The sequence below is a fragment of the Neophocaena asiaeorientalis genome, unplaced genomic scaffold, assembly GCF_003031525.2.
Source record: "Neophocaena asiaeorientalis asiaeorientalis breed wild unplaced genomic scaffold, Neophocaena_asiaeorientalis_V1.1 scaffold131, whole genome shotgun sequence".
In the NCBI taxonomy this organism is placed as follows: domain Eukaryota; kingdom Metazoa; phylum Chordata; class Mammalia; order Artiodactyla; family Phocoenidae; genus Neophocaena; species Neophocaena asiaeorientalis.
This window is the reverse complement of record NW_020173201.1, coordinates 4,558,495-4,576,883: the sequence shown is the minus strand read 5'-3', so window position 1 is coordinate 4,576,883 and position 18,389 is coordinate 4,558,495. Positions and strand designations below refer to the sequence as shown.

Below are 18,389 nucleotides of genomic sequence, written 5' to 3'. Positions count from 1 at the left end.
CCCTTGTTAGAACTTTATTTGAAAATTTTATATCTTCACTGGCATTTTTATTTCTATGTGACTAAATTAATTTTGACACTAAATTTAAAGCTTATGTTTTTCATATCAGTTTGAGCTACACTGAAGATTAACATGTAAGAAAGATGATATGCATATTTTTCTGTAAGCTCTACTCTCAAAATATATGCTCAGATCACCCTTCTCACACAGCTGGTTCATGCCTCCATCAACTTACCTGAATGGCTACCAATATCTAACTCTTTCTATTGGTCTGTTTGTTAATCACTAATTACTGTTCAACATGGAATGCCATATCAAACTAGAAGCAATCACACATTTTGAGGTACATTTTACCCTCTCTAAATATCATTTTAAGGCCTGAAAAATGATGCCCAAATCAGCATGATAAATCTGCCAAAGACTCAGACACTTGTAAGTATAAATGATGTTAATCACAATCAGTAGAAGGTATTGAAAAAGATTAATGGAAGAATACAAAGCATGAAACCTGTGAGATAATCTCTTTCAGTGCATAATTATGCTGCTGCAATATTTCCTAATAAATGATACAATTTGGGAAAATGAACACTTAAATAGAAGGTTGGTTTGTTTGGAAGTAGATACCCTCCACTACTTTTTATCTACATTGTTTAAACAACTTTTGACCACCATTTTTATGGTTTGGCAAACCAACTCATTGTATAAAAGAGCTTGATTTTGTCAATCACAATACATTTCAGGAATATAGCCTCAGTGTTTGGTGAGGGAATTCTGTGCAATATAATTAATATAATTGAGGTTAAATTCACATAGCATAAAATTAACCATTTTAAAGTCAACAATTCAGTGGCATTTAGTAGACTCACAGTGTTGTACGACTATCAATTCTATCTAGTTCAGGAACATCGTCATCATTCCAAAAGGAAACACAACTCAGTTAAGCAGTTACTCCCTACTTGCCCTTCCCCTCCACCACTGACAACCACCAAGTTGTGTTCTGCCTCTATGGATTTATTTATTTTGGATATTTCCTATAAATAGAATGACACAGTATGTGACCTTTTGTGTCTGGCTTTTTTCACTTAGCCTAATGTTTCAGAGTTCTTCCATGTTGAAGCATATCTCAGTACTTCTTTCCTTTTTATAACTGCATAATATTCTGTTACATGTGTACACAGCAGTTTGTTTATCCATTCATACATTGATGGAAATTTGGGCTGTTTTTCTGTTTTGGTCATTGTGGATACTGCTAATATCCACACACATACAGACACACACAGATACATGTATTTAAGCACACACAAATATACATGTATTTAAGCACCTGTTTTCAATTCTTTTGAATGTATACCCAGAATTGGAATTGCTGGGTCATATTGTACTCATTTACTTTTTGAGGAACTGCCAAACTGTTTTCCATAGTGACTGAACCATTTTACATTCCCACCAGCAATGTACAAGTGTTTCAATACCTCCGTGTTTTCATCAACACATTATTTTCCCATCTGTTTTGTTAATTATCCTAGTGAGTATGAAGTACTATTTCATTGTAGCTTTGATTTGTATTCCCCTGATGACTAATGATGTTGAGCATGTTTTCATGTGCTAATTTGCCATATATCTTCTTTGGAGAAGTATCTATTCTTTGCCTATTTTTTAATTGGGTTGTTTGTCCTTTTTGCTGTTGAGTTGTATGGAGTCCTTTATATATTTGGAGAACCAGACCCTTATCAGATATATGATTTGCAAATATTTTCTCCCACTTTGTAGGTTTTTTTTCACTTTCTTGATACTGTACTTTGATGCACAAAAAATTTTTAATTTGAGGAAGATCAATATATTTTTCTTTTTTTTAAATACATATACTATTGCTATTCTGTTTATTTACTTATTTTTAATTTATTTTATTTATTTATTTTTGGCTGTGTTGGGTCTTTGTTGCTGTGCACGGGCTTTCTCTAGTTGCGGCGAGCGGGGGGCTACTCTTCGTTGCAGTGCGCAGGCTTCTCATTGCAGTGGCTTCTCTTGTTGTGGAGCATGGGCTCTAGGCGCATGGGCTACAGTAGTTGTGGCTCACAGGCTCTAGAGCACAGGCTCAGTAGTTGTAGCACATGGGCTTAGTTTCTCCGCAGCATGTGGGATCTTCCTGGACCAGGGCTGGAACACGTGTCCCCTGCATTGTTAGGCAGATTCCTAACCACTGCGCCACCAGGGAAGCCCTATTTTTCTTTGTGCTGTTCATGCTATTGTTACCATATTTAAGAATACATTATCAAACCTCAAATCATAAAGATTTATCCCTATGCTTTTGTCTAAGAGTTTTACGGTTTCAGTACTTACATATAGATTTTTGATCCATTTTGAGTTAAATTTTGTATATGGTATGAGATAGTCCAATTACGTTCTTTTGCATGTAGATCTCCAATTGCCCCAGCATTGTTCGTTGAAGAGATTATTCTTTCCCTATTGAATGATCTTGGCATTCTTGCTGAAAATCAACTGGCCACAGACGTATGGATTCATTTCTGGACTCTCAATTCTATTCACCAGTATACATGGGCACTTTTGAATGCCCTAATTTTCCAAGAAACTCTCTACCCAGTTTTTCCTGCCAGGCTTTTGGTGTTCCACTGTATGCCTCAAACATAAACTATTGCTTCAGATGGCTGCAGGTTGCTCCCTGACTTACACTGTTTTCCAGGAATAACCACTGCTTTTCCACCTTGAGTGAATTCTGAGTTAGGCAAAACAAGACAAAAACCATGTATTATTCCTTCAGGCAGCCTCCAGACCAGTTGGAATAGATAAACAATTCTTTGTGAATAAGGATAGTTTCGCTGCCTCCAGAAACAAGGACCAGAGTAGCACACTGGGAATGTTGACCACCATCTTTAAGACTACTCTAAGCCAGAAAGGGCTGGGGCAAGGAGAAGTAAAAATGGAACAGATCTTTACTACAATTTTTAAGTTGCCTTTTTCTTAATTCTACCTTCATTTGGGTGCTGTCAACCTTTGACTGTTTTCCAGAGTCCTATCAAAGTTGTTTCTGATTTTTCCTGCTTCATTTTTCGATGCTTCTGTGGAGAGACCGCCTCTTCAAGCTGTCTGCGTCACCATTTTCACTGACATCACTCCTGTGCAATATATTTTCAATTATGTAAAATTTAAGTAGCACTATTATTGATGTTGTATCAGGAGTCATTCTTATGTATTTTTAGTATATGGACTGGTAAGATTTACTGCCATTTCTAAATGCAGCCTAATGTATACTGCTCTGTAGCTTCCATTCAGCTGGTAGCAAGAGTCCTCCTTTCCAATTATTTCTGGAATTTTGTGGAAGGATGCTTGTGTGTACTCATAAGCTAGTCTTTCAGCTTTGAATACCAAAAGACAGTACCTATTTTTTCTCTCTTTTTCCATTTCCCAAATATCCTGTCTAACTGTCTACGACATTGGGACACAAGGCACACATCATCTTAAGCAAAGAACTATTTCCATAATAATTACCAGACTATGAAAAATAAGCTATTTAAGTATAATATGGCTCTAAATTCTAATACAATATAAATTTCTAGTGATTTTCTAATTTAATATACAAGGCATAATATAGAGTCAAAGCTTAAACTGAGGAGAAAAGTGGAAAACAATAACTGAATTTTCTTCTTTCTTTCATTTTACTCTGGATAGATTTTCAGATTTCTTAAGTTACTTGTGAATAAGTCTCAGAAGCAATAAATGATTTACTTTTCCCTTTAAATGTCATTTTAGAATGGGGTTATCTGAACCATCTGCAGTATGGGAAGTTGATCCAAATTTGATTGTTACAAACTACCCTGGGAATTGGTTTTCAGTTATTTGGACAAAACATTTTAAAATGTACAATGAGCAAAGTCAGTTTTTCATAGTCATACCATATGTTTAGAACTTTTTTTTTAGTCCATATCAATAACAACAATAAAATAAAACAAACAGAGCAACTGTGACTCTGATTTTGATTCCTTGGCATTGACTCTCTGTACTCAACTACCATATGTGGTGCGGATTGCTTAAATTCCACTATAACAACAAAAGCACTTGGATTAAAATGAAAGCCTTTTATCTATCAGAAACAAATTATGCTTTTATACTTGATAAATATTTTAATGTTTTGTTAAATTAATGTAACCTCTCCTTCACAGTAGATACTTGTTAGACTTTAATTAAAATGCCATGTACAACATCAGATTGTAATATCTAAGACATAAATGTAGAACTTGTTTTAGAGAACATAATAAGCGACCAAAGTGTTATAAAACGAGTTACATGGGAGAATAAAAGCTTAAATATCTGAAAGTATGTATTCTAAACAGTGAAAAGGTTAAGAATTAGTATTAAAAGTATTCTAAGTATGAGAATTTTCCCAAAGGCTGTTCATCTCCCATTATACATAATACTTAAGAAATATCTAAATTTCAAGAGAATAACAAGATGGTAAAATTGTTAGTGTATCAACAAAAGAGTTTGTTTTTATAAATTGTAAAATGAGAGAACGAATGTTCATAAAATTATATTATTTTGAAAAGAATGTAAAATATGCAGCCTGAGTACTCTTTTGAAAGCAATTGTAATGTATTTAAATATGGTTATAATAGAGAATACAAAGAAATATTAAAAAACCCATAATATCTATGAAAGTTTTAATATTCCACTGTATATTTTCTAATTTTCTACAGTAAGACTCAGTTATTTTGAAATTTGGAAAGAAGAAAAATTTTAGTCTCTATGGTTTAATCAAAGATGAAATTTAGATGTTTTCATTTCCGTAGTGGTCACATATGTGACAATGAATGGGCGTGGTGATATAGATTAAAGAAATCACTTTTTTACTCAAAGCATTATGAAACTGCTAAAGATTAATGGACTCTTTTACCTTTGAAATCATCACAAACAAGATAGATATCTTTCTTCCTGTAATGAATTGAGCATAGTTTGTTTTGTTTTTTTTTTCCTTGGAGGCTACAGAATCAACTCACTTATCTCATTCAGTTTGGCAATTTTTCATTATTGCTAAGAGGCTCAACAGCCTTAAAAGCCTTTTTCAATTTTCAGCATAAATCCTAGAATCGTTCATCTTAAATACTCAAGCTATGTTTGCTGAAAGGAAAAAAAAAAGAAAAACTATCAAAAGTAGTTCACAATAGTAGAAAGACTCCCTGTGACATAATATCTTTTTCTGTCTCATGTGTTTGTTTGTTTTCTCTGTCACTAGTACTGGGATTCTAACCTTAGGGAAAGCACTGGACAGGGAAAGCACTGATCGCTACATTCTGATCGTCACTGCTAATGATGGCAGGCCAGATGGGGTGAGTACTCTCTTTGGGAAAGGGTTTTAAAAATAGTCCTAAAGAAACTGAGAGAACCTTGTAGTTTACACTCTAAAACAATTTATTATAGTCATGAATTCATGAAGTAATCTCTTTTTCATTTGGAGCAACTACTTAAAATTACTCAAAGTGCTTTTTTCTCCAATGGGCTCTTTTGTGGTACCCGGGCCTTTCACTGTTGTGGCCTCTCCCGTTGCGGAGCACAGGCTCCGGACGTGCAGGCTCAGCGGCCATGGCTCACGGGCCTAGCCGCTCCGTGGCATGTGGGATCTTCCAGACCGGGGCACGAACCCGTGTCCCCTGCATCGGCAGGCGGGCTCTCAACCACTGCGCCACCAGGGAAGCCCTCCAATGGGCTCTTTTAATCAATGAACCTATATTCTGAATTTGTTATGGAGCTGCAACTTTGACTTGACAATAGATACGTGGAATTTGCTCTCTTACCTAATTTATGGGGAAAATGAAATCTAACTTAGTCTAAGAAGTATTTCATTGTGTCCATCACCAGCACAGCACTGGCAGTTCTGGCAGTTTTACTATGTTGGAATCTATTTCCTTTAAAGTCACTTTTTTGAGGGTGGGGGACAGTGGAGGGAAGGGAATTTGTGCATAAATACCTTGAAGCACTTAGGAAACCGAGTTGACTGATTCTACAGGTTATTTGTAAGCGGCGCTCGGAATCTTGACTAATCCTTGATGATTGAAATGGTTTAAAAGGGCCCATAATTCTAGAGAAGATAAATTTTATTTCCTCTGCACCTAAAACTTAGTATTAAAAATAAATAAATTGTTTAGTTATGTAGGTGTGTTTCAAAATCATTTGATTGTATTCTTCAATCTACCCATCCACAACTACCACTATTCTGATTTTTAAGCCTTGTAACAATGCACTCATTGGCAGTGCTTTATTAGACTGTTTTTTCACCATTTCTATGCCACAAAGTAGCTTTTGTCTTTAGTCTAGTGCATATGGGCCAACTCAGCACTTTTCTCTAGAAATAATTTCAAATTCAGTATAAGTGTCTAGAAGACTCACCCAATTCAAATAGCAGTGTATCTCCAGTTTACTTGAAATGACTTCTTTGATCAAAAAGTAGACTGGATGGGGGTATATAATGCTCTCCTCACGCTTTTTGAGGAGGATTGCTTTAGAAAATTTACCATACAAAATTGATACTAGACAGTTTTATCATCTTAATTAAAAATTAGAAAAATAGGTAAGGATAATTACTTAAATTTGGTAAATAATCTGCCCATAATAAGCTATTTGCCACTTTTCAAACATTAGATAAACAGCTATATGTGGAAAATAAAATATACAGAACAGTTTTAGTAAATAGTGAGGCCAAGAGAAGGCACTTAGAGATTAGGCGAGTCAATAAAAATAAAATCTAAGATTACTTTTTACATATGCAATCCCCTTAATTAATATAGTGTGCCTGTATAAGATATATGTAAAGAAGTCAGTGAGAATCTCAAGAAGAAAATAATTGAGAACTTGACTTATGATGAAAGTTTAATGTGTAATTTGGCTAGGAAATAACTGAGGGGTAAAATTCTAAGGAAAAGAGGGAATTATTAAGCATGGAGTAAGGGGTATAATTAGAGTGAAGTAAAATTAATAAGGTTTTAGGTCAACCATTTGAGATAGGTCACATGATGAATCAGAAATTAATGGAAGTAATATTAGCTAGCACCTTTTACCTCTGGCCTTAAAAGTAAGATTTCTTAGGCAACAGTAAAGATGGGGAAGAAATAGCATATTAAGCTATCTGGCATAGTTTCAGTTTACTAATTATGGCTTTGGCCACATAAAAAACTGAAAATAAGTTCTGGGCTAACATTAGTGGCTTAGTTCTTTCTAGAGCTTTTTTTTTTTTCTTTTCTTTTTCAGTTATTTACTTGTTAATTTCAATTCTCCTTGGCCAGGTCACTTAGCATTTCTAGTTCCCTCAATTTTTCTTTCTTTAAGAATGAATAAGGTCTCATTCAGCTTTAAAATTATGATCCTTTTAAGCAAATTTGTTTCATTTTCAAAAGTTTGTACTAAGAATGTCACTAGGGAAAGAAACATTTAGATTTCAAACAAAAGCTTCTTCAGTTAGTTTCATCATTTATATAATTTTAGGGATCGACTTATACATGTGCACATACAGTGGGGTGTTGAAGAAGAAAGTAATTACAAAATAATAATAGTCTCATATTTTGATAGCACTTTTCTTATCTGAATATTTAAACTTATGTCCTTTGTAGAATTATAGTAAAATTAACCGTTTAGCCTTAATAATCACAGGTTTTAAGAAAGGTATTTAATAAGAACACAGGTGGATGGACTTTTCTTAAATAAAAGGATTACCAGCAATTTATGTGAAACAAATTGCAAAGATACAATTTGAATATTGAAGAATAGAGTCAATAGTTCTAATGTGTAGCTCAGAATCTGCATTTTTAATGATTTTCCAAGTGATTCTGATGCAAGTGATCTTTAGACCACTTTACAAGAAATATATAAGCTGGAAGTTATTCTCTGTGTGTTTATTACTTTACATTTCTGCCAGAGAAATGGATATTCTTTATTTCATATACTATCTCTAAGATATGGATAAATACATCTATATGGTCTATAAATTTCAGCCCCTATTAGCACAGGAATGGTGGATTTGTTTTTTACTTCTTAGTTCACCTAGTGATCCAGTTCTCATCTATACCACCCAGTTACAGACCACAGCCTTTGAGGACCCAGTATAGGCTGAAATCATCCCACTCCATAGTGTCAAGAATGGAAATTTTAAAGAATAGGATGGACACCAGTAAGGGAAATACAGATAGGCTGGCACTTTATGCAAGCAGTTAGAAGGAAGGTCAGCAAACTCTAGCATGGCTACTCTTAGATTTTGGCTCCCAGCTGTCCATTTTAATGTCTCCTTCACCCTCAGGCAAATTGGGAACTACTGCTACTATAAAGGCACATCTTTTTACTAGCTTTAAATCTTTTTACTAGCTTTAACTCTAACACAACTTTTAAAGAAATAACATGTGTTAAACTGATTTTTGTTATTAAAGCAATGTAGCTCTCTTAGAGAAAATTTGGAAAATATATAAAAGTTAAAAGGAGAAAATAACATGACTTGTATTTCATCTAATCAGATGACATTTACATTGATACATATCCATATATATCTACACACAAGCGTATGTTGATGTGTGTGCATTCTTTAAATGATTTCATGGAGAGATGCACACAGAAGAGTGCACAAACCATAACTGTGCAGCTTAATGAATTTTCACATAGTGAAAATACTTGTATGATCACTATTCAGAACAAGAAACAGAAATTAATTAGCACTCCAGAAGCCCAGCCTTACAATCATGCCAGTTTCTACTCTACCTTCTTCACAAAAGTCATCCCTATCCTGACTTCTATCACAATGGAGTATTTCTGCCAATCTTTGAAATTTATATATTTGGAATTATGTAGTGTGTACTGTGTTGTGTCTGACTTCGTACACTCAGCCTTACATTCATGTAATTCATTGAGGTGAATGTAGTCTGTACATTCTTAGTATCACATGTTATTCCGTTGTGTGCAAAAAACACAATCTGTTATATAAACATCTACTATTGGTGGGCATTTAGGTTGTTTCCCGGCTTTGACTAAACAACACTGTTCTGCTTGTCTTTGACATTTCTTTAAATAAAATTTTATTGGGAGTTTTAAATACAGAAATATATACAAATCATACTGAATAGCTGTATAAATTTTCACAAAATAAGCCCATCAATGTAGCTAGTACACAAATAAAGAAATAAGCCATTATCAATACCCAAGAATTCTCTGCTATGCCTGGTAATATTTTTAATGACCACTGGACATTATATATGAAAAATTATAAAGGCTTGGTATAAAATTATATTGCTCAAAAGAAGATTTAATATATGTCTGTTAAAATAAGGACAGATCACCTTAATCCAACCAAAATTTGACTACTGAGTTTTTTTTTTTTTCTTTTTTCTTTTGCGGTACGCGGGCCTCTCACTGTTGTGGCCTCTCCCGCTGCGGAGCACAGGCTCTGGACATGCAGGCTCAGCGGCCATGGCTCACGGGCCTAGCCGCTCTGCAGCATGTGGGGTGTTCCCGGACCAGGGGATGAACCCATGTCCCCTGCATCGGCAGTCGGACTCTCAACCGCTGCGCTACCAGGGAAGCCCTTGACTATTCAGTTTTAATCTGAGTAAGGCCTGGTCTAGACCTTATGCAGCATTACTCATAGAGTATAGAACTTCAGTGATCCCAAGAAAGCATGTGCTATATTCAGTCTTTGATTAGACAGAGCAGTTTCCAGCTTGTGTCACGTATGAAGATGTTCCTTGATTTTGCAACAGAAAGGATGGGGTGTTTACCAGGACTTCTCCTCCTTAGTAGCTAGGAACTCCAGTTTTTGACCCCTCGGGCCCATGACTGCTGCAAAATTTCTTCAGGTTCACTTCCTCTAAGTCACTTCTTTATGCTCAGCTTTTTAGCCTCTCACCCCACGTCACTTACAGATTAGGACAAATCCTGTTTGTCTTTTTTAAAAAGAAAGTTAAGTAATTCTCTCATGACAGTACCATCTTGCTTTTCCTCCTACTTTTTATTTGCATGTTATTAGGTATTTAATATCATAGCATAATGGATTTTTCATTTTCCAGCCAAGAATACTTTTGTTCTCTAATTTTCTCTCAGCCTTCTGTGATCTGCCCCTCACTGTGACAGCTGGGTGGAGGGCATGTGCTGTACTCAGGCTTTGATTAGACAGAGCATTTTCCAGCTTGAGTCATGTATGAAGACGTTCCTTGATTGTGCAAAAGTCATTGACCTACATTATGTTCTCAAGTTGCAGCAGGCTAGGGATTTTACCTTTTAACCAGGTAGCACATACTACTGGTAGGATTACCCACTTACCATTTCCTTAAGCTTTATAACCAAAAGGTTGTGTGTGTGTGTGTGTGTGTGTGTGTGTGTGTGTGTTTTATGATTAGTGGTGTATGGTCCTCAAATTCTGTTTAGATGTGAACCTAGAAAATTACTAATATATTATTTTCTGGTAGTATTTGCTTACCTGAAAATACCCATTTGACATACCACGCTAGTTTATAGTGTACTAGTTATATTTTTAAACAGTACAACATATAAGTGGTAAAAACTGCAGAAATGTTACATTTCAGAGAAAAAGGGGTACAAGTGTCTATAAACAAAAACCTACCACCCACAAAATGTGAACAAGGTAAAGGTAAAACACTTTCTAAAAGTAAGCCTCCAGGAAATATTTGACATTTTCAAGAAGATGTTTGCCCTTTAATATCATTTGTTTTTTCCATCTGTTTTTTGAGGTGTTTGAAAATTGCGAGATTCCTCTTTTTTTTTTCTTGTCTTTTTTGGAAAGCTAAGGAATAGGAATAGTAATGAGATGACTTTCAGATAGACAAATGCCAGTATGACTAATTAACTGACATCGAAATAAAAATAACTCCTCTCACATCTAATCCCCCCTCTATTTTTTTTTTTCTTTAAGACCTCAACTGCCACCGTAAATGTGGTGGTGACAGATGTCAATGACAATGATCCAGTGTTTGATCCCTATCTGCTCAGAAATCTGTCAGTGGTGGAAGAAGAAGCCAATGCGTTTGTGGGTCGAGTATGGGTAAGTGGAGTATTTATTTGTATCTTAAATGTATTTTTTTAAAGTGAGTAATTTTCTTACCTTTTAATTTGAAAAGAGATTCAGCTAATGCCATGTATTAAATGATAGAGCATCAGAATTATCTGAAAGCAATAAGCAAGATCACTTGGGTATAAGACAAGATGGTAATAAAGTGCATTCATTCTTGATCACTGTGCTGGATAACCTTCAAGATTTTTTTTTTTATAAATCATATTGTGTCCATATGGATTTAAGTTGTTAAGCTCGTTGATTTATATTTTATGACCATTGTATAATTTAAACATTGATTCATTTGAGAGCATTATTTTCTTATTTAATATATATTTTTACTTTCTGGAATTACAATAAAGTATTTTTAGAGAAGTATGTAATTATCTATACCATTAAGCATAAATTTGGAAACGCATACCTCAAAACACAAATGCTTAGGTGTAATGTCATTTGCTTGTGTAAACATATCTTTAGCATCTCCTGTGTACCTTATATTTCAGTTGCATCCCTGTCCAACATACTCAACATTCATTTCTAGGCATGCTCTCTTAATTCCTAACTGGAAATATTAGCCAGTTTCTGTTACTCTTTTCATGAATAATCCCATTTTTCTTAAATCAGAGACAATACTTTTTTCAATTAGGCCATGCCTGGTCTTGAACATAGTGGTCTAGAAACCATAAGATGAGGGAAAATTTTGAGGAATGTACATATATCTTGAATTGTTGACCTCAGATGATGCATCTATGTGGTCTCCAGGCAAGGAAAGAATCCTCCAGCAAGAGTGAGTCAACCTGGTACCTCAAGTCCAGGTTTCAGGGTCCTACATCTTTCCTGTTAAGGCCTGGAGTTTTAAATAAGAGGTTTGCCGGTGCTTTGCAGTAAATCTTCTCTACAATTCAACTACTATTACAATCAAACAAAGGATCTGTTTTTCAGTTCAGTCCTCTCTCTGGCTTTAAAAGACGAGGGTTTCTTTAAATGCTGTCAGCGAGACCCCTCTGACTTGAGCTTGAGCTCATCAGTTTTTTTCCTGAGAGCACTGACAATACTTGCAACAACTGTTAACTCTGTAGTCATTGTCATTATCATTGTCACAATCTTTCTCAAATCCTGGAGAAATTGATAAGATATACATCCCCTTATACCTTTTTAGCATCCCAATTCACCACAAGAGAGAGTCTTGTAATTATTCTGTTACAACATGCCAAGTGGTCTTGATGCCATGTGGCCAGCAAGACATTCAACTCCAGAACCCCACACAGTACCTCTGGTATCAAAAGTTTTACTGTAGATTCTACAAGAAAAAGCCTGATGACAAAAGAGTCAGGTATAAATAGTTTTTCTGGGAAGTTAAAGTAATACTAATAGGGAAGTGAGGAAGTGATGCAGAGAAGAGAAGCCAGACAATAAAGGGATTGCAGTTAACCAGCTGTCCTTAAGAGAAATGGAGCTTAATCTGAAGGGCAAATTCTGGGAAGTGACACAAAATACATTCCCCAGAATTAATGATCCTGAAAAGTGATGGAACTGGTAAATTCACACACTAACACCTGAGAGTTCTTGGTCAGCGATGCTGTGGATGAGGGCACATTTTCAGCACTTCCTACCTCCAAGCAAGCATCCAGCTCTCTGCAATTCTGATATAAGGGCTTTCAGTGAGACTGCAGTTACTAGCAGATGGAAGTTGGCCAGAAACTCTACATGCTCTGAGGGACATGCATGGGGCACTGACAGTTTCTGTTACACCAAGCAAAGAAGGTGATTAAATCTGTATGAGGGGCATGTTCTGAAAACAGAGAAAGGGGGCAATGTTGAAGCTGATTCATGAAGGATGAATACTGGTGAGAAGGAAGTTGAAAGGGGTTAGAAACTGTCTAAGGAAAGTTGATTGCATGGATAAAAGCATAGACAAATGACAGCATGTGACATGTCATAATTACATTAATTAACATCATAAATGTTTCTCTTTGCCATGTTGTAGAAGGTGCTGGGGGGACCTCTAGAGGGTCTGAGGTGCTGGTATCATTAGATTTTTATTTTATAAAGATTGCTGCTAAGTAGATTGTAATGGAAGATTATAAATCCAGAAAGCTCAATTAGAAGGCAGGTATAATAACCCAGCTGAAATCCATGGCTGTACATTCCAAACCAGTCTAACAGCTCTCCCCTTTCGCCGTGGGTGTGTTTTTGTTATTAATTTTGAGGTGTACCTTTGAACACTGGGATCTCTGAAACTACTAGGTCTGTAGAACTATACTTGTGAAGGTAACTTGCTTGCAGCTTTAACAATTAGAAACTCTTCCCAAATAAAACTTGTCTTCGAAAAAAAAAAAAAAACTTGAACTAATGTAATAGTTTAATCATAATGATAGTTAAATTATATTACAGTTGTCACTCTAGGATGCCACTTGGATGACAACTGAAAATTATTTTAATTATATCTATCAAGTATTCAGATAAAATAAAGAGGTATTGGAAATTTAGGAAAATTATCTTTCCCATTTCTTTTAATTTACTTAGCATTGGAGACATAAAACCCATAGGGAATATGCAGGTCATAACACATACATAGACATTGGCATGCTGATTGAGTTTTAGTTTTATTTTTCCTTTCTCTTAACCTATCTTTGCCACTTTTCCTAGTGATTCTTTGTCTTTGAAAGAATTACAGCATTAACTTTTATTTATTGTCTCCTGGTTCTTAAATTTGATGAGAAACATTCTCTATAATTTCTCAGCATTAAAAATTGAAATATAGATTTTAGCACTCACAATTTGATAAAGGAATGATTGTCCTGGTCTTTAGGCAATAACGTGTTTTCATAAAAACCAAAATGAGTTTGAAAGTACAAAGGAGAAGGAAAACATCCGAAGCAGTTGCATCCCACTGATTCAGCACAGTTCCAGTTCATAGAATGGAACTTTGATGCATCACAATGGTCTCCTATTGCTACCTAATGATAACTATATAATACATTAATTTCACTAAATGACTCATGCTCTACTTATAAAATTTAATTTTAACTGTCACCAAAAGCTATTAAGACACACTTAAAACCAAAATATGTATGGTTAGTTATTGTATTCAATTTGAGTTACCAACTTCGCGTTTTTGTTCTAATGACGTTTTAGTACAAGTAAACCAATGTTTGAATTCAAATGCTGAAGGAACCGTGTATTTCCTTTTTATTTATTAAGGTAGTGTTGTAGTATCAAACTTTACTTACTAGGTAATATTCTGAAACAATATTTCTGGATTATACAGAGCCAAAAGTTTTATTAGCATATTAAAAATGAACTTAAAAAAATTTGAAGTATAGTTGATTTACAATGTTGCGTTAGTTTCAGGTATACAGTAAAGTGATATGGTTATGCATATATATATTTTCAGATTATTTTTGTAATACGGGCAGAGTGGGCACACAGCCATTAGTATTATATATGACCATTAACACGTGACCCTTAGCGTGGTTAGAGGCCCCGCTCAGTCAGCCTCGTTGTGGTCTTCTGGGCAGAATGCGGCGAGAGGCAGATGGAGGCCTTCTCCCCAGGGCCCTCCAGGCCCTGCAGCCTTAGGCCACTGGATGAGCTGGGGGCCCAGGGACAGGCTGAGGGCTGTGTCCTGCAGAACTCCAGAGCCCTCGCCAGGGCCGCCCACTGGCCAGGCCCAGGCCTTTACGCAGCTGCAAACCTCTCCCCCATCCCGGCTTTCGTGACATAATGGTGGCAGCGGTCTCCATGGGCCATAGTCTGTGGAGGCCTCAGCAACTGGACTGCATGGACACTGCCATTAAGGTAGCAGCTTCAACTAGCTTCAGTCTCTCCATTCAAATTCAAAAATTGGTACAGCTTAGTTCAGTTGTCTACCCCTAGGAGGTGGCCAGAGGTCAGGGTTCAATAACATTTTCCCTTATAGGTTATTACAAAATATTGGGTATAGTTCCCTGTGCTATACAGTAGGTCCTTGTTGGTTATCTAGTTTAGATATAATAGTGTGTTTATGTTAATCCCGAACCCCTAATTTATCCGCCCCCCTTTCCCCTTTGGTAGCTATAGCTTGTTTTCTATGTCTGTGGGTCTGTTTCTGTTTTGTAAAAAGTTCACTTGTATCTTTTCTTTTTTTTTTTTAGATTCCACATATAAGCGATATATATTTGTCGTTCTCTGCCTTACTTCACTTAGTGTGATCATCTCTAGGTCCATCCATATTGCTGCAAATGGCATTATTTCATTCTTTTTTATGGTTGAGTAATAGTCTGGCTAAACTTGTTTTTTAATGTAGAAGTTACTATACACAGATATAGTATACCACATTTAAATTTGAGAATCTTTTCCATAGTCTCAAAACACAAGCAGTAGCAGTATAGTTGGGGGAAAGATGTATATAGAATAAAATCTAGCAAACACAGTAAGAATAGATTGTGTCTCTATGTCAAATGTGTCATACTGATTATTTACTAAAAGGAATGAAAAACACCACAAAGCACTAAGGTGGCTCTGTCAGGATTCATGGGAAAAATGTATCATCTTTAGTAACTTAACAAATTAGTAAGATTCTAGGTTAAAAAAAAAAAAAGGAAATAGATATACCAGGTGGATGTGATGCAAGACATAATTGAGCCGAAAAGGCAATTTGAGAAAAAGTCAATTGTCTGTCAATTATGGAAGATTTGCTTAGAGAAGTTCTAGAAAATTGGTTAATACATGTTGAGTTTAGATGGGGAAGGCCAGGAAGGCCTAATGAAATAGCCACTAATAAAAAGACTTGACTTGTCAGTGTAATGTTTTGTTCAGTACCCTTCACAGTATTTCACAGGAGATAAAAAATCATCATGTGATTTTTTCAATATGGTGTGTGTCATTTTCATTTATTTTCTCAACTAATGTCTCATAGATTCAATCTTGAGTCTGGGTTGGAGAGTGAGGGGAAGATAAAGGAAGATCTTTTAATAAACACAGTCTTAGATACAGGGTCACAAGAGAACTTCTTTGTACTTTTCTAACAGAGTCTAGCTTATCAAGGAGAATGAGAGGGTGTTTTTACTTAGGCACACTTGCTGCTGTAGGTGCTTCAGCGCATCACTCTGTGTGCATGTTTCAGGTCAGTGGATACTGAAGGGAGAGCAGCAGAGATAAACCTTGGAGCTCATATCAAAGGTGTCTAGCCTTCACGATGGCATCTCTTTGAGGAGTTTCTTAGGGGCCAGAATTCTTTTTCAGTTCTTCATCTCAGTTTTCAGAGTAGCCCTGGGCATGCATGCGTGCACAGGTTCATCAGAGAAGGCATATTTGGAAACAACACTGCCTGTTAAGGTTAAAAAAGGTTCTCAGCATGATATACGATACAGAATGAACCTCTTCCCAGCAAACTTCCAGTTAATACCTTGTAGAATTTCTTATGCTGAACTGACTTCTTTTAGCTCTAAGTAACAAAAATAGAGCTCTGAGTCAACAAAATGTTCTTCTAGTTCTAAAATAAGACAGACTGAATTTATTTAACCTGAAACAGAAATGTATTCCCATTGTGAGATCTGCATGCTAAATCTCAGCTGAGATGAAGTGGTAGTGATTCAGTTTTAAACCCTTAAAGCAGTTTTAAAATCATTAGTAAACTGCAGTGTTTAGAAGGGTAGTGATGGTGCCATTTTAAAAAGAAATTGATATCTCCTTCAACTATACAATTTAATATTAAATAAAATAAATCTGAACCTCAGTGGTCTGTCTCTGATTAACATAGTTGTCGTCTCCCTGTGTGGGGTTCTAAAAATGAAGGTGGGGAGGTTTACGGTGTTTTATTTAGCTTTTCTAGCTCAGCATGATGTTCAACAGTGCCTAAAACTATAATACTACTTTTTTAAGTGGGCCACAAGTGTGGATTTTTATGGGTTCTCTTGTCAAATCAAACTATATAATGCAAAAACTGTGCTCAGTCAAGTAAAGAAACCCACACAATTTGAAAACTTAATGATGTCCATTTTAATGCTGCTACCTAAAAGTATTTATAATGGAGATTTATCTAGTGTGAGTATTTTTGAAGCTTGGTGATCTTTCAGGTATTGAATTAGTGGTTCATAAATAGACTAGAAAATTTTATGCATATATTTTTAATATTTACTTGGGATATATCCTTTCGCCAGTTTTTAGTCTTACTATCAGCTATTATAATAGATACATGTACGTGTGCATACGTGTGTGTGTGTATAAATATTCACAGTTGTATAATCCCAGATGCATAATGAATGATATCCATCCTCAACCCCATAGTAACTCATGACCTCTTTATTATTAAATGTCATCTTTATCTCAATAACTTCACTGCTGCATTTGAGATGGATCTCACACTCTCCTTTATGGGACTCTACTACCTGTTTGCTCCTGGTTTTCATGTTTAAGCATGTCTGATTCTTTTTGTCTTCCCTTTATCTGTTTCTTCATAAACCTTCTTTAAAAAATATTGTATTAGTCCTTTTCCTTCTAGTTCTATTGAGGTAAAACTGGTATACAAAAAGGGACAGATAATTAATGTATGCGATTTGGTGACTTCCAGTTGGGAAATATACATGTACACTTGTGTTACCATCACCACAATCAAGGTAATAACCATATTCATCACCTCCAAAACAAACTCTGGATATTGGAACTGTCCTCTCATTTGTTTTAATTCTACACATTTTTGGGGAGAAATTCCACTGACATTAAAAACCACTGTTTTAATTACACTTGGATGCTGATGTCTTCCACAGCTATATCTGTAACTGCTTCTGCTCCTTCAGCCTACAGCCTCAAGTAGACATTTATCTGTAAAAAGCAAACCCGCCTGAATGTCCTAGAGGCAACTCAAATTCAGCATGTTTAAGATTGAACCCTTATTTTCATCTTCCTCAGAAAGGGCTTCTTCTCCTGAATTCTGCCTCTCAGTTTATTATTCCCAAGCCAAACCGGAGAGGCATCTCAGTCTTCTCTTTGTCCCTCACTGTCCGTATCCAGTCAGTCACCAATCTTGATAATTTTACATGCTTCAAATAGTTTTCAGATTTTCTCCTCTCTCCAAAACAACAACAGTCAGGCTCTCATTTTATGTCTCCTGACCTATTGTTACAACCTCCTAATACATTATCCTATCATTAATCTTAACAAACCTCATACTTATCCTTAATGTAACTGCTGGGGATGTCTCTAAAAAACATAGTTCAATAGTAGAAAGTAACCCTCAATGCAGCAAACAAGGCACACTTCCCATTACTGCTTTTACAACTTCACCTCCAGGAACACTAACCTGCTTGAGATTACTAATGCGTGTTCTCAGAACTCTCCCATGTCTGTTTGCCTC

General features: G+C 35.7%; 1 protein-coding gene across 1 annotated transcript in view; it reads left to right on the top strand.

Annotated features, from left to right (window-relative positions):
- PCDH15 (protocadherin related 15) overlaps positions 1-18,389 on the top strand; it is a 689,667-nt gene that overhangs the window by 465,444 nt on the left and 205,834 nt on the right. The window contains exons 18-19 of the mRNA XM_024744857.1: positions 5,249-5,342; positions 10,916-11,044. Of these exons, the coding sequence (XP_024600625.1) occupies positions 5,249-5,342; positions 10,916-11,044 (223 nt within the window). The remainder of the gene's footprint in view (positions 1-5,248; positions 5,343-10,915; positions 11,045-18,389) is intronic.